At 39.1% G+C, this 14,439-nt stretch overlaps 2 protein-coding genes across 2 annotated transcripts; both read left to right on the forward strand.

Annotated features, from left to right (window-relative positions):
• The first annotated feature begins 859 nt into the window (after positions 1-859).
• On the forward strand, positions 860-6,553 carry LOC135471377 (caveolin-3-like). Its single transcript, XM_064750587.1, has 2 exons — positions 860-976; positions 5,654-6,553. Exons 1-2 carry the CDS (start codon positions 911-913, stop codon positions 5,990-5,992), a joined length of 405 nt encoding a protein of 134 aa, XP_064606657.1. The 5' UTR covers positions 860-910; the 3' UTR covers positions 5,993-6,553.
• Positions 6,554-12,495: 5,942 nt separating this feature from the next.
• On the forward strand, positions 12,496-14,311 carry LOC135471032 (caveolin-3-like). Its single transcript, XM_064750080.1, has 2 exons — positions 12,496-12,678; positions 13,958-14,311. The coding sequence occupies exons 1-2, from the start codon at positions 12,496-12,498 to the stop codon at positions 14,309-14,311; spliced, it is 537 nt and encodes a 178-aa protein (XP_064606150.1).
• The last annotated feature ends 128 nt before the right edge of the window (positions 14,312-14,439 follow it).

The following is a 14,439-nucleotide window of genomic DNA, read 5'->3' on the forward strand; positions in this document are numbered from 1 at the left end:
TGTAGACTTTAAGATGGCCCAGATTTGAAGTGATAAACAAAGAGTTGATTAGATAAACGTGATGAAAGGCGCAATTAGGCAACGTCAGGATGCGATTTATGCTTGCACTAGTTTAATCGCTCTTAAATATCAGTTTACAAAACCAATGCTCATTTTCACCCATTTTATCTCGATATGGATATTTCCCTGTGTTTTGAAGGATCAATAATTCAGTTTTTCGATTCCGGTGACACGGTCATTTTCAACGTCAGTGACTTTGGACCAGGCATGTTTATCTATCAACATGCGGACACCTAGCAATAAAGTTTTTCTAATGTTAACCGCTATTGTATTGTTAGGTTGTGGCACAAGTGTGACGGTCCAGGTTGATTTTTTTGTCCATTGAAGCCTATTGAAAGTCCTTAGAAAATCAAACAGAAGGCTTTTAACCTGTCCTTCAGATCACAATCATATCGCACAATACTGGACACGATTTGACTTGAGGCTCCACACGGTCACCGGTCTTACTCTTGAACAATGCATGCAACACAAACAAATTTTGTGATTAAATTTGACAGTTCTGTGTTTTTTAGTATGTTCATTAATATTTTACACCATGTACATTTTTAAATCCACATTTTAAAATTGAGAATTAATGTGAAAGCTTCCCTCGTCTTGACCCTCCTAACGTTCTCTCTATCTCCAAGCATGCAGCCAATGGATCTGCAAATAATTATGTTCATCGATGCACTTTTTTCACCTTAGATTTACTTAGGAACGGAATGTTTATACTAAAACTCTTCCGTGTCGCTTAGGGAAACCATATAAAAGCAAGGCAGTCGTTTTAAAAATCCACCTTGTCGATTTTGCCGGGGCGATACTGTTATTGCTACAGTAAGCATCGTCAACGCATTTACCAAAATCTGATAGCATGGCTGAGCAAACTGAAGTCGACCTGATCAACAGAGACCCCAACAATCTCAATGATCATGTCAAGGTAAGTCTTTCCCTTGTATCTGGGACTATTATATAGCAGTTCCTGCTTGTATATAAAACAGAATTTCACGCCTCATTATCTATTATTCCAGAAATTATCGTTCTTCGGCATCCAAGATGTAAGATGTAAGATGGTTTATCTTTGAGTCGGTTGCCCACAATTTCTTTATCCAGACTAACAACGGATAAATGGGTTCTGTTCTACTTGCAAGAAATTCCAAATCATTCCAAATTCAGTGAATTTGAAGGAGATAAATGTGCATTTTCGGCAATTGAGAAACAATTCATTCAGAGAAAATTATATGAACATTGTTCCTCTAACTCAGTGAGAGAAAATTAATGTCTTTGTGCAGAGGAACAGGCATATGCAATTAAGATAGGGCATGCAATAGCAATACTACTTAGCATAACTTTGTAATGGATGTTTTGTGACCGTACAGTCAGTAGCAAGTTCAGGATGAGAATCTTGCAACTTTTAAGCAGTTTTGGGCAGAGTGAGGTGGGGTGACGTTGAAACAAGCTGGTCGTAATCCACTTGAACGGAAATGACAAACCACAGTATTTCTCACACACGTGAGTCTTACATGATTTATCACTACACGATAGATTCTTTCTAAGACCTTACTCAAGAACTCTAGTTCCAGGGTTAAATTTTGCACCGCACTATAAAATCGTCCATGCAAGCAGATAATGCACATAACATTTAATGTGGAACATGGAACATGTGGATTTCCACTTCAGGGCACTGTAACATGCCACGCAGTTTAACCTGGCGGCATATGAATGGTGAATTCTGAATGAATATCTCGTTGTTTACAATCTTACAATGAAAATATCTCTGAAATGCGAAAACGCAGCATTAAGATGGCAGCCCGTTTGCGTACAGCAGTACCGAGTGTTTGGATATAACATAACGCATTGTAGGCTCCGGCAAATAGTATGCAGAAAGGGTAATCTTGTATATGTAGGATCACATTTGACTTTCAACCACCAGGAAGTGTTGTCATTTGGATGTGGTTATACATGCTAGGGCATATGTCATCTGGCGAGGATTTAATGCCGCTAACCCTTCAGGTAATGTGACAGATTACCCTGTAGGAAATTTAGGGTAAACACAACTCTCTCTCTCTGGTTTACTCGTCTCAGTGAACAATCAACATTGCATTTCTATCACAAAATCTCTGACACGCGAAAGCCTAAAATATAATTAAGACGCACAGCATAGAGAAAAAAATGCAGAGCAGCGACGACGGTGTGATAGCAGGAAATGGCCACACGTAACAGGTGAAATACGGCCATTCGTCAGTTTGCCTCAGATAGGGTTTTATTCTAATTGTTCATGTAAATGTATAAAACGTATTAAATTACACGCCCTGCAGCACAATGGATTAAGCAGAAAAAATGCAGTGATGTTAACTGAATTTATTAGACGTCACTGATCTAGAATTACTCAAAACACTGTGTTGTCAACACATTTATTATTCAATATAACACATCAAACACAGACATAATGTCTGTATTAATAGTAGGATTTTTTCTTGTGCATGGATCAAATATCAAATTGATTTATTAACGCGACAATTGTACCAAGTCATGAAAGCCGTGGTATCCATGATGCCGTTTTAGAAATTAGACGGGCCTCCGTGGCTCAGTTGGTTAGCGCACTAGCGCAGTGTAGGCCTAATGGCCCCTGCAGCCTCTCGCCAATGCGGTCGCTGTGAGTTCAAGCCAGCTCATGCTGGCTTCCTCTCCGGCCGTACGTGGAAAGGCCTGTCAGCAACCTGCGGATGGTCGCGGGTTTTCACCGGGCTCTGCCCGGTTTCCTCCCACCATAATGCTGGGCGCCGTCATATAAGTGAAATATTCTTGAGTACGGCGTAAAACACCAATCAAATAAATAGATAGAAATTAGAAAGGTTTTATCCAATTATCTATTCATTTACATAAATCTCAAATGTAAGTGAATGTAAAGCAATTAGATTTTTAAATTATTAAATAACAACCACTTACAGAGCCATGAGTATATTATCTAAGAAAAACCCGACATTATATACTGTAATACTGCCAAGGAAAAGGTTTTCCTTTACAGATGTCTGGTATAGAAATATCAAGACATTGATGAAATTATTGGTTTATAAAATACGAGGTGTTTGTTGCTAAACCTTAAAATACCAATCCAATCCGTGTCATAACCTTGTTTGGGCTTGTCGACAGAGCAATCCACTCCATATTCTGAACCAGTTCGCCATGCACGACTTGATTTGTTGTTCCTGGATACGAACAAACACGATAAGAGAAGCGTCAATAACGGAATCATTACTGCTGACAATCAACACTAACCCATGCATCAAGCCATATAGGTTTTGGTCAATCTCGTCTCAAATTAAACCTATTGATGTAGATGTCATTTTCTTATGAATTTAGTTCGATCCTCCAGCGCCCGGGACGGTTGACATTTTTGGGAACGTATTTGTACGTATGAAACAACAAAAATATTCAGGTCATTGGCTCTTTTAAGGCATCTGGAACATCCCGTAGTGACATTGTAGGCAGGCTTAATGTTAAGAAAGTAGTAAAATTTAAACGTTACGACAGATATATACAAGCACCACGTTTATAGTGATTGCGGGCTAGGGCCTTTTGCGATTAATAGTCGGACCTGAGTACGTGTGTGGTACTGACAGAGATTTCAGGTATAGCGCACCATTCATGAAAAGCTCTTTAATGCACGCTACCGTAGCCATGAAGGTCCATTCGAGTGTCAGGTACAGTTCGAATATCGTTGAATGGCGAAGTGACCTGCATTCGAAAGCGTCACAAGCACGAGCAAGTTAGTCACACGATTGTTAGAGGCTCTCGTTCTCCCACATGGGATGTTTGTCCACGATGTTTTGGGTGTTGCCCGGGACGACCCGCTTGGGATAATTGAACGCGGGGGCAAAGGGGGGTTTATTGATCCCTGATTATATCCCCATTCCGTTATTGCCCGATTTGTGCAACAGCTCATTGTATTCATGGAGAACACGGTGTCCAGTGTGACGGTCTAAGTTGGCATTGGTAACTGGTAACCACACACAAAAACACAGTTACTGGCACAGGCGTGCGACGGTTTTTGCTCACCTGTAGGCCTACATTGCACTATATGACCATAGACGTAGGATCCCGCCAGTGAATCGTTTTTTATACAACATGACTAATCGCTTATGAATCTAAAGTGGATATAAAGCCATTCATTCAATCCAAGATACACCACAAATATGAAGACATATCATATCTATTAAAACATAAAATTACAACACGATTAGCAAATCTTAAAAGTTTCAGTCAAGTGTATACTGAAGTATGTTATTTGTTGATTTGATCATTTGGGAATGAGTGTTAATGGCGTCCTGAAAAATATTTCACTTATTCGTCGGGGTATATGCGTTTAGGAAAGAGAAAATAGCCCGAAGGAAACCAACATGCACCTTTCCCCAACTAGGGATCATCCCGAGCTGTATATCTGACGAAATCATTAGACCTGTTCTTCAACTGATGCACCATATCCGTGCAATAGAATCACAATCTAATTTCCTTGTCACTTTCTGTAATAAGTGGTTACTTCATTTCTTGTAATACATATTATTATTAGCAGGTTTATGTTTGGATAGAGATAGAAGTGACTCATTCAGCCAACGCGTTACTTATGGCGCGGCTTTTGGTTCCTAAGGTACGGTACTCGAATCCAGATTTTCCGTATGAAGGCATGGTTCTGCAATTATATAAGTCACGAGATTTTGTGCGTATCTGATAAAGGGAAGTAATTTTCTCCCAGCCCTGTCTGGTTCCTTAACTCATAACCTTATTGTATTAGTATAAGTGAAATATTTTTCAGCATTATTTAATGAGTTAGTTAGTTTTACGCCGTACTCTAGAATATTTCACCTATACGACGGCGGCCAGTATTATGGAGGTTGGAAACCGGTTAGAGCCCAGGGAAAACCGCGACCATCCGAAGGTTGATGGCGGATCTTCACATGTACGTCCGGAAAGGAAGCCAGCATGAACTGGATTTGAAGCCACGGCGCGATGCCTCCATATTTTGAGTACAGCGTTAAATTTAATTTATATAACCATCAAGACGAAGAAATGCACAGAGTGAGGGGGAGAGAAAGTAAAAGGCAATGCCACATTTATCCTTATAAAAACATATCGTGGGTTTGTGGTTTTCTTTTACCATACAGAATCCAGAAAAACTACAGGAGTTAACTATTTCTTCAATATTCCCATATAACGACAAGGGAATGATTCCAATTTCTGTGAAGACCCTATGAATTATAATAATAAGATTTCAAATCAAATCTTTCTATATTCACAAATGCCACCCTACTTGAGCATGGAAATGTGTAAATAGTCTAAGGCTTCACAAATGCAATGTGGAATATTCGAAAAATTGCGTATTATGTATATGTGAATTAGGCAAAGAGGGTGTCACAAATGGACACTCCATTTGCAGTTGAAATTGTTGCGTACATTTGGAAGCACATAGTTTTAATGTAATATAATGTAGGCCCCGAACTGTTATTTTTATAGGCCTATAGGGTTTTTATTAGTTTAGTTCAAATTGTTATTGTTGTATAAATATACACACAAGAACATGTTGAAAATGTTACACGTTCTCGTTTCCTTTTTGGATTAGGTTATGTTCGAGGACGTCCTGGGAGAACCGGAAGGTGCCCACAGCGCCGACTGTGTGTGGAGAAACTCGTACAAATGTTTTAACTGCGGCAAGAGCTGCTGTTACAAGTTCCTCACGTATCTCTGTGGTATCCTGACCGCCCTGTGCTGGGGCTGTAACTTCGCCTGCATCACCTTCGAGCACATCTGGTGTATCACACCATTCCTGAGAGTATGGGCTATTTACCTGGGATGCATGCAGAAGTTCTTGGGTCAGTGTTACAACTGCTGTGTGTCGCCATTCTGTGAGGCTTGCGGTATGTTCTTCTCCAACATACGTGTCGTGAACAGTTCAGGGTAACATCACCGGAGGTTGAACGTCAGTCTTGGCGTCGCTGGACACTCTTCTGACCCCATGTGGACACGGAAGTGGTGACTAACGCTGACGCTATCTCAGCACTCTCACCTACCAATCATGGTCAATACCACAGTATTCAGTTGTTTCTATATAGTTACTCACAGAAATATATGTATATGTACCTGTTCTGCGTGACATTGCCTTCACTCATGTGATAAATATTTCGTCTTTTCGATGCTTTAAACGCATTTTTATTATCTGTACATAGTATTTAAATGAAGTGCTGTAATGCCACAGCAACCATAGAAGCGACTTGTAGCTCGACTGAGTTGAACTCAGCTCGAAAACTTTTGTTAACTTGAGATGTCCAAAGAATGTATTCATGCACCGATCCAACATTGTGATATTACCATAATACGGTGTACCTTAACGTAGATATATACATATATGTACATGTCTTGACAGAAGGATACATCATTTGATAGAAACCAATTTATTCTGTAAAGTCCTTTATCACGCAATTTGTACATATACTAATTTAAGAACGAAGTTTACATAAACAAAGACCATTGTGAAGTAAAAAATGTCTGTTTGTAAATCCAAGTCGTCATGTTCATCTTATTTACAGGCCGTCTTTACTCTTTTTTTATGTACACTTTTGCATTAGTGTTATAAGTTAACATTTCAATGCTTAAAGACTTCGTGATCTATATGTTTGCAGGCTCAAAGCCATAATATACTAGTATGTGATAGTACGATGAACAGGTCTTACTAATGTCACTAAAACTCATCTTTGCTTATCTCCCTGAATCTTTAAAGAGTTAAAACCAAAGAGAACCTTTCCATCCTACAGTAATTCAAAACTAAGCTGTGGATTTGGTCTATTTCTCATTCCTGCATTTGCGATGACGATTTTGGTTTAAACGGATAACGTATACTCGTGCAAGAAAAGGTGACCCATAAGGCTATAGATTTGGCACAGAAGTGTGACTTGATGGGAAATCATACATATCTGATGTCTTCCACTTTATGCGTTTGTGAGGCAGCACAAGAAGTAAGGCGAAGATCATCATCCATTTATAACATGCGTCAACGCACAAGACATCACTCAAGACACAGAATTAAGAATGGAGAATGCAACAGCGGAAACTGTGCAGACACAGGTCTGGGAACCCATTAAACATAAAAGCTAGCGTTTGTCCTTGCATTTTTCTTCCTATTTCACAAATATACCACAACGAGGAGTACTTCTAATGGTACGCACACGTAACTACCTTGGCAACCAACACTGGCATCACGTCGCCATGACAGTTACGTGCTGGTAATGGTTAATATCTGAGCGTGACAGTGGACATTGGTATACCACTCGTAAGGATGCTACAAGGTGATAAGCTTACAAAGCATATACATAAATAGCAATCAAACAGATAGCGTGTTAAAGAGAACCAGTCATTAGTTTGCTATAATGCTGCCAAGAAGTCCATACTCAAAGCATGCTATCCATTTTCAATCTCAGTCTCATAGTCGGGTAATAACCTAGATGTCGCGCCAGGATTGTAACTTTGTGCATAAATGCACAATATCTAAGCCACAAGCAAGAATGCTTAAATTTCTCTAGTCCCAAATTAAGCGGAACGAGATGTAACTATAAGACAGATGACTATGTCTTTATCGTGAATTATCTGTCCATATTTGGCTATATTGCCAGCTGGCACTTAGGGGTTTCACAAGTTCACAAATCGGCTGTAGCGTATACATTCGTGTTTAAGTTAATAATTACGACCCCACTTGGTGAAACGCAATACGGACGGCTATGCTAGTAGTCGGAATAGGTACAGCAGATGACAAAACTGTTTGACCTATGGTTATTACAAGCTCCTTCTATCACGGTCTTCTTACCACCAAACCAAGCAATACCTACCATCTATGACGTCAAACGAATTATTACAGACTCGCATCTTATCAAGGCTGAAGAACTCTACAACACATCGTGGTGGGATGAACTATACTGTCATTAGCCATACCGATATCCGCAAATACCATGACATATACCACATAAAGCACCATATTGCAACAAACACCACAATGGATAACAACCGAGTGTTGTTTGACGCCATACGTCACAATTTTCACTTTCACTTGACACTCAGTAAATTATGAGTGAATGAAACCAGTTACTGACGGTGGACGGCAAGTGGCCTTCAACAAATGTAATCTATATGTGTCAAAACAGATATTCGTATGCTAGCAGTCAACCAAGACGGACGTTTCAGGTAAATAATCGCAAGGTCAATTCTCAGAACGACGCTTAACACAAACTACGAAAGAACTAAGAAAGTATATGAAGTAAGAAATTAGGACGGAATCATGCAAAGTGAAGCAGTCCGCAGTTTTCAATGATGCCGGAAAGACGCAAGGCGACTGAGTGAAATCACTATTCAAATCCTACCGTGCTAGAATATAAATTGTCGATAATAAATATGTATCTCTTTTGCGCTTTGATTGAAACTGTTCGTGTCCAATGTGGCAATCTAATTCAGCACGATGAATATATGGCCTCTAGTCCCAGGTTAAGCGGAATTAGACATAACCATGAAGCATGCAGAGTACCAGAGATTCTGGACGCTCTGTTCTTACTTACGGAAAAGAGAATTATACTCATTGATTCAAGTCATCACAATCTACGCAAGATCTAACAAATGCTACAAGGCGAGATATGTACACGCCATATGTAGGACCCTTGAGTATATTGCTGCCTAAGGATAATTTACAATGTTAAAATTGAAACTATCCCTCTTGCTGTACAGTATGCGAGAAAGGAAACCGTTTTGATCTATCTACAAATATAGATCCAGACAAGATGCATCATCTGGGGAGTCTGTGGCTTCCTTTAAATAAAGCGAAGGTGAATAAATATCTTTCACAGTTAGCAGATCATCAATATACCGTTTAGTGAATGAGAAAGATTGGGCCGGGTGAGGATTACTACTTTATAGTTTCTGCATATAGTCGAATTCATATGAGAACAGGTATCGGTCAGCCAAAAGGAGAACACAATTGGTAGCCATCGAAATACCTATACACCGTTGATATATGGTTTCCGCGAATTTAACACAGATGTTATTAATGAGAAATCAAGCAACTCAATGAACATGGAAACATCACATGAATGGTAACCATTGTATATAGTGGAACCGAAGAAGGCTTTGTTTCCTTTGGCATTAATGTGGCAGTGACCAGTCTTATTAAATCTCTAGTAGGAATGTCCTTATACTGTACATGTGTTTGAGCGTCTAGTTCTTCAGAGAGACGTTTCGAGTTTTTAAGGATTTACATACAGTTAACGCCAGAATTTCGTCCAATTGCACAACCGTACTTTTCCAAGATGACTGTACTTCTTGTAGTGCCTTCGTTAAGACAGTAGATACAAGTTTGATGGCACAGCTTCTCGATCCCGAAATAAAGCGAGCTTTGTGTGGAGATTTATGCATAATTGGAGTCCAGTAAAATTGGAGGGTATCGGTTATACGGATAAAGGATTGATGTTTTCTAAATAGTTCCTCCAGGGTTATAGGTCGTTATAGAATACGACGATGTTGCGACAGTTGTTGTAGTGATATTAAGCTCTACTACAAGAATCTGATAGTAATAATTCTTGCAGACAAATATTGACACACATAGTAAGACAAATATAGTAAGGCTGGCAACGGCAAAACACAAGTATTGATGACCGCATATTGTCATCAGGGACCCACAAATATGTGAAACAGCCCAAATGGTAGTTGGTTTTTAAGATCCAGTGAATAACATACTCATTTTACATATTCTATAGGTGAAAACTTAAAATTGTTTTATCAAGTACTGTAATATTGTTATGTGAGGGGAACCTGGTATCTTGAAATACACAAAAGACTGTATCCAATAATCTGGACAATGCGAATAAAATAATAATGAAGTCGAGGTATCACCACGTAAAAGGTAATACCCACTTGGGATCTTTGTCAAGTCATATAAACTATTTAGTACTTAATTCGAATAAATATAATACTATATTTAGTATATAATGCAAAAAAAGTTATGGGGAAAGTTTTCATATCATAAAATACATACCCGTGTGTAGTTTTTTTACATTGCAACTTCAAAATTATAGACTTTCTTAGCGCATCAACTAAACATTATTGGATCCTGTACATCTCTACCATCTGTTCACGTAAACTAAAATGGATACACGTGTATACACATTTCATTAATGGTAGATGTTTAAGAGCAGCAAAATTCCAGTATCATTTTGTTCTACGTCAAGGAGCGGTATGTCCAAACTTCTGGTCTTTGCCTGTACACTAACCATTCGTCAACCAATCGCTATGGACGTCCCAAGTCAGTAATTTCCAGTTTCCCAATCAACGTTCCACACAAACACCCAGAAATCTATAAAAGTATAAAAGGTTAGAAAATATATAGGAGGCGTTTCTGCTTATAAAGGGAAGCAGTCAACTTGCAGTTTTCAATGATGCCGGAAAGACCCAAGGAATGCTCAAGACATAGAGCATACATCCACTACATATATAGCGCAGCACATTGCAGGGGACACAACTGTGAACAACAGCGCAAGGTTGTTGGGAGGGCTGCCCGTATTTACAATTGGTAGAGTTGTGCAGGTCACATGATTTAACAAACATAGGATGAAGGCCTTTGACAGAGTGTGTCACATCGCAAACTTAATTTTGGCATAAAACACCACAGAGAAAGAAGTGACGTAAAAAGTGATCACACAATTTATGGAGCTAACCCAAGAGTCTTACTTGATGTGGACTATTACTGAGGATGCCTGGTATAATTGCGGAGAGGCAGAAAGATACGGCTCCGTTGAAAGATATGGACCAGTATGAATACATGTATTCCAGCTGAGTTTATTCACATTTACCACGCATTATACCACCCACCAGTCAATATCGTATTTACAGATGACCTGATTTTAACACCATATTCAAGAACTGTTCACTTATACGATGACGGTCAGTTTTATGCATGGAGGAAATCTGATCAACCTTTGACAAACTTCTGACGAACTTTCTCGTGGAGTGTGACCTATGATATATACAAAGCGGGTCGCTTATTGTCACCAATGCCCGACTGATGCCCGATTAATACCAATATTACATTGTCTTTTATTACACAAAAACAAAGATCGTTTATAGTTTTTATGCAATCACAACACTGGTCTATGGCTCCAAAACCAAAAATTCTTTTTATATGATATTCTCTTAAAACAGCTTTTACATGCATCCTTAAATCCCTACACCTTCTTAATAATACCTGGGATAATATAATATATGTTATGTTAGTAACAGATAGTACCTGTAAAATTTTTAAAATATGAGAGGCGTATTCCTAATTTTTATATTTTCACATACTTTTCTCAGAAATTGCTCACGTCAAACCGGTATCAAATGTATCACCCAGTATATTTTAAAATATTACCTTCACGACTATTCAGTATCGTTCCATGATGGCAAGTAAATGCTGCAGTAAAGATTGTCCTCGAGGGAAACCCTTCCCGTCATACTTAATAATTCAAACGCAGCCGCTCAGAACAGCACCTATAAGGTCAGAAGATTGCACATCCAGACCCAAAATGGTGATATTTATTGATCTATTTATTTGATTGGTGTTTTACGCCGTACTCCAGAATATTTCACATTTATGATGACGACCAGCACTGTGGTGAGAGGAACCCGAGTAGAACCCTGGAGAAACGGCCATCCGCAGGTTTCCCAGTTGCATATATACGTTGGGGAAGCCAGTATGAGCTGGACTTGATCTCACAGTGACCATCAACATGCAATAAGCTACTGCTGAATTTACCTACTCTTAAAATTACTGTTACATGATGTATAAAAACTGCTATTGTCCCTTTTTCTCTTGATTTATTTATTTGATTGGTGTTTTACATCGTATCGTACTCAAGAATATTTCATTTATACGACGATGGCCTGCATTATGGTGGAAGAAAACCGTGCAGAGCCCGGGGTAAACCCACGACCACCCGAAAGTTTCCGGCATGTGGAAATGTAATCGGCGTGTGCATTTTGCCTGCAATTCAAAGCTGTCAGTTACTCTAGTATACAATTGCGATTTCTTCACCAGGCACATAGGCCTATACAGCAACATATATAATAGCTGCCACGGCTGTTAATCCCATCCATTTATCATACATGATGCCTTATTAGCATATGTGCTTAAGTTTCTGTAACAAAATGAACCCATCTCTATTTACAAACATTGTATATAAGTTATACTTCTCGGCATACATGTAGTCCCGCACATCGTGACAATTGATGTTTGTCTGTAGGGTTTGCAGGGTGTATTATATTACCGGCGAGTAAGAGTTGTAACTTGATAATGCAAAACAATGTGAGAGATTGTCGGCTGTCACCTTTGTCCACAAGCTAAGACGCCCATTTTCATAACTGGTTTCTATCCGTGTGACTATATTGGAGATCATGATGGATCCAGAAACATCGGCCCATGCCGCTAAAACACCCACTGCACATGCATCCATGCCTGTTACCCCCGAGGGGAGGAAGGGCGACAACCCTGCAGGACATCAGCTTAACCTGGACCCGGTTATCCATCCTATTGCCGGCGTTCTGAGTCGAGATTTGAAGCATATCAATGATGATGTCAAGGTAAGCACTTTCAATACGTATGTTTAACCAAGATTCGTTTGTTGTTTGAATACGGCTCACAGTTTAATGCTGTGCTCATTCAAATCATAACAACTGTTTTCTGAAATACTTACCAAATTTATTAGTAGCAAAACGCACGCATATAGAAAGTTAACCTGGTGAGGTATACCAGTGTAGGTACCTATTTTTGTTTTGTTGTTCACCAGATAGCGTCATGTGTATGTGAATAAAAGGTGTATAACTGCAAATATCTAGAGGACCTTAATGACTCTATTTTGCTACGACCGTGGCGTTGTATATACTCCAAGAAAACTTGTGAATTGGTCATCTATACAATGAACTGAATAAAACATAGCCATACAATACTACTCCTGCGCTATTGCAAGAAATGCACGGCTCCGTTTCACAGAGTTATCGTAGGCTATAATTTGATTGTAATTATAATTAATTGCCGTTTTTATGTAATATGTCGGTTTAACATTTGTTAATTGTCATGGTAGTTACAATCAGCTTATTCTACGATCGCTTTATGACAGGGCCTTCTCCGAAAAGAGATGATCGTAAGTTGATCGTAACTATGACATGGCTACACATGTTTATGACATGATTTCCATGGTAGTTACAATCAAGGTAGCCGACACCTATTTGTGAAACGCGGACTAAGAAAGTTGATGAAACATCTGTATACATGAAACAGAATATTGCTGCGACACTCAAAAGTTATGTTGTTAAAACATGTATAAAAATCTTGCTCGACATGCACCGTGTCATACGTATACAACCCGTCGTTAGGATGATTCAGTGCACCTGCAATAATTATATGTAGCTTACAGGCTGACATGTTGTTTTAATTTAAGAGGTGTAGTCTTTTACGAATAGGTCTATACATTTCATTTTATCTTTTAGCTTTGTGGAATTAAGTTTGTTTCCGTGTACACCGGATAGTGCCACGCCATCGTATACATTTTCGGGTAACCACCATTTTTGCCTCATTTCGTTCAGAATCTCGGTTAAATATATGTGTATATTAATTGCTATAATGTACGTCAATGCATCCACTGAGACCACCACCTTGCACCCACCAATCCCAACCGAAATCAGCATCTCAAAGAAAGTCACGTATCTTCACATATTACACCTATAACCATAGTGCATACCATTTATGTGAGGACTGGTATGACACGGTCTATTAAAATCACTTAAATAATGATCTGTATGGCTTTCCGATATTCTCTATTCATTTATTTTATATTTCTTTCTTGATTTATTTTTCTTCCAGGTCTCCTTTTTAGATGTTTTCGCCGAGCCGGATGATATTCATAGTTTTGATGCAATCTGGACCACCAGCGAGTCCGTGTTCACGATGTCCAGATTGTGGTGTTATCGTATACTGAGTGCCATATGTGCGATACCCTGTGCTATTTTCTGGGGGATCAACTTCTCCTGTTTGGCCTTCTGTACCATCTGGGACGCCACGCCCCTGATTAGGAGCTATAGAGTAATTCTGAGGCCATGTGCTGCCCTTTGGAAGTTGTGTCTTCTGAGTTTCTGTGACCCTTGCTACGAGTCGTGTGGAAAATTATTCAGTAACGTAACTGTCTCCGTATTGAACAAGACAAAATCACCCAAATAGACTTCAAGTAACAACGTTTGCAGACCAAGAATTTTCATTTTTATTTAAGTAACATAAAAGAAAGGCATTTCGCTAATATAAACCGATCATCGCGTGAACGTCTGTGGACGTATGGTCCACTGAGCAGT

This window comes from Liolophura sinensis, chromosome 7 (genome assembly GCF_032854445.1).
Source record: "Liolophura sinensis isolate JHLJ2023 chromosome 7, CUHK_Ljap_v2, whole genome shotgun sequence".
Lineage (NCBI taxonomy): Eukaryota > Metazoa > Mollusca > Polyplacophora > Chitonida > Chitonidae > Liolophura > Liolophura sinensis.

Coding starts and splice junctions, on each gene's coding strand:
- LOC135471377 (XM_064750587.1), top strand. CDS start 911: ATGGCTGAGCAAACTGAAGTCGACCTGATCAACAGAGACCCCAACAAT. Junction 977..5,653: donor ATCTCAATGATCATGTCAAG/GTAAGTCTTTCC, acceptor TTTTTGGATTAG/GTTATGTTCGAGGACGTCCT.
- LOC135471032 (XM_064750080.1), top strand. CDS start 12,496: ATGGATCCAGAAACATCGGCCCATGCCGCTAAAACACCCACTGCACAT. Junction 12,679..13,957: donor ATATCAATGATGATGTCAAG/GTAAGCACTTTC, acceptor TTTTTCTTCCAG/GTCTCCTTTTTAGATGTTTT.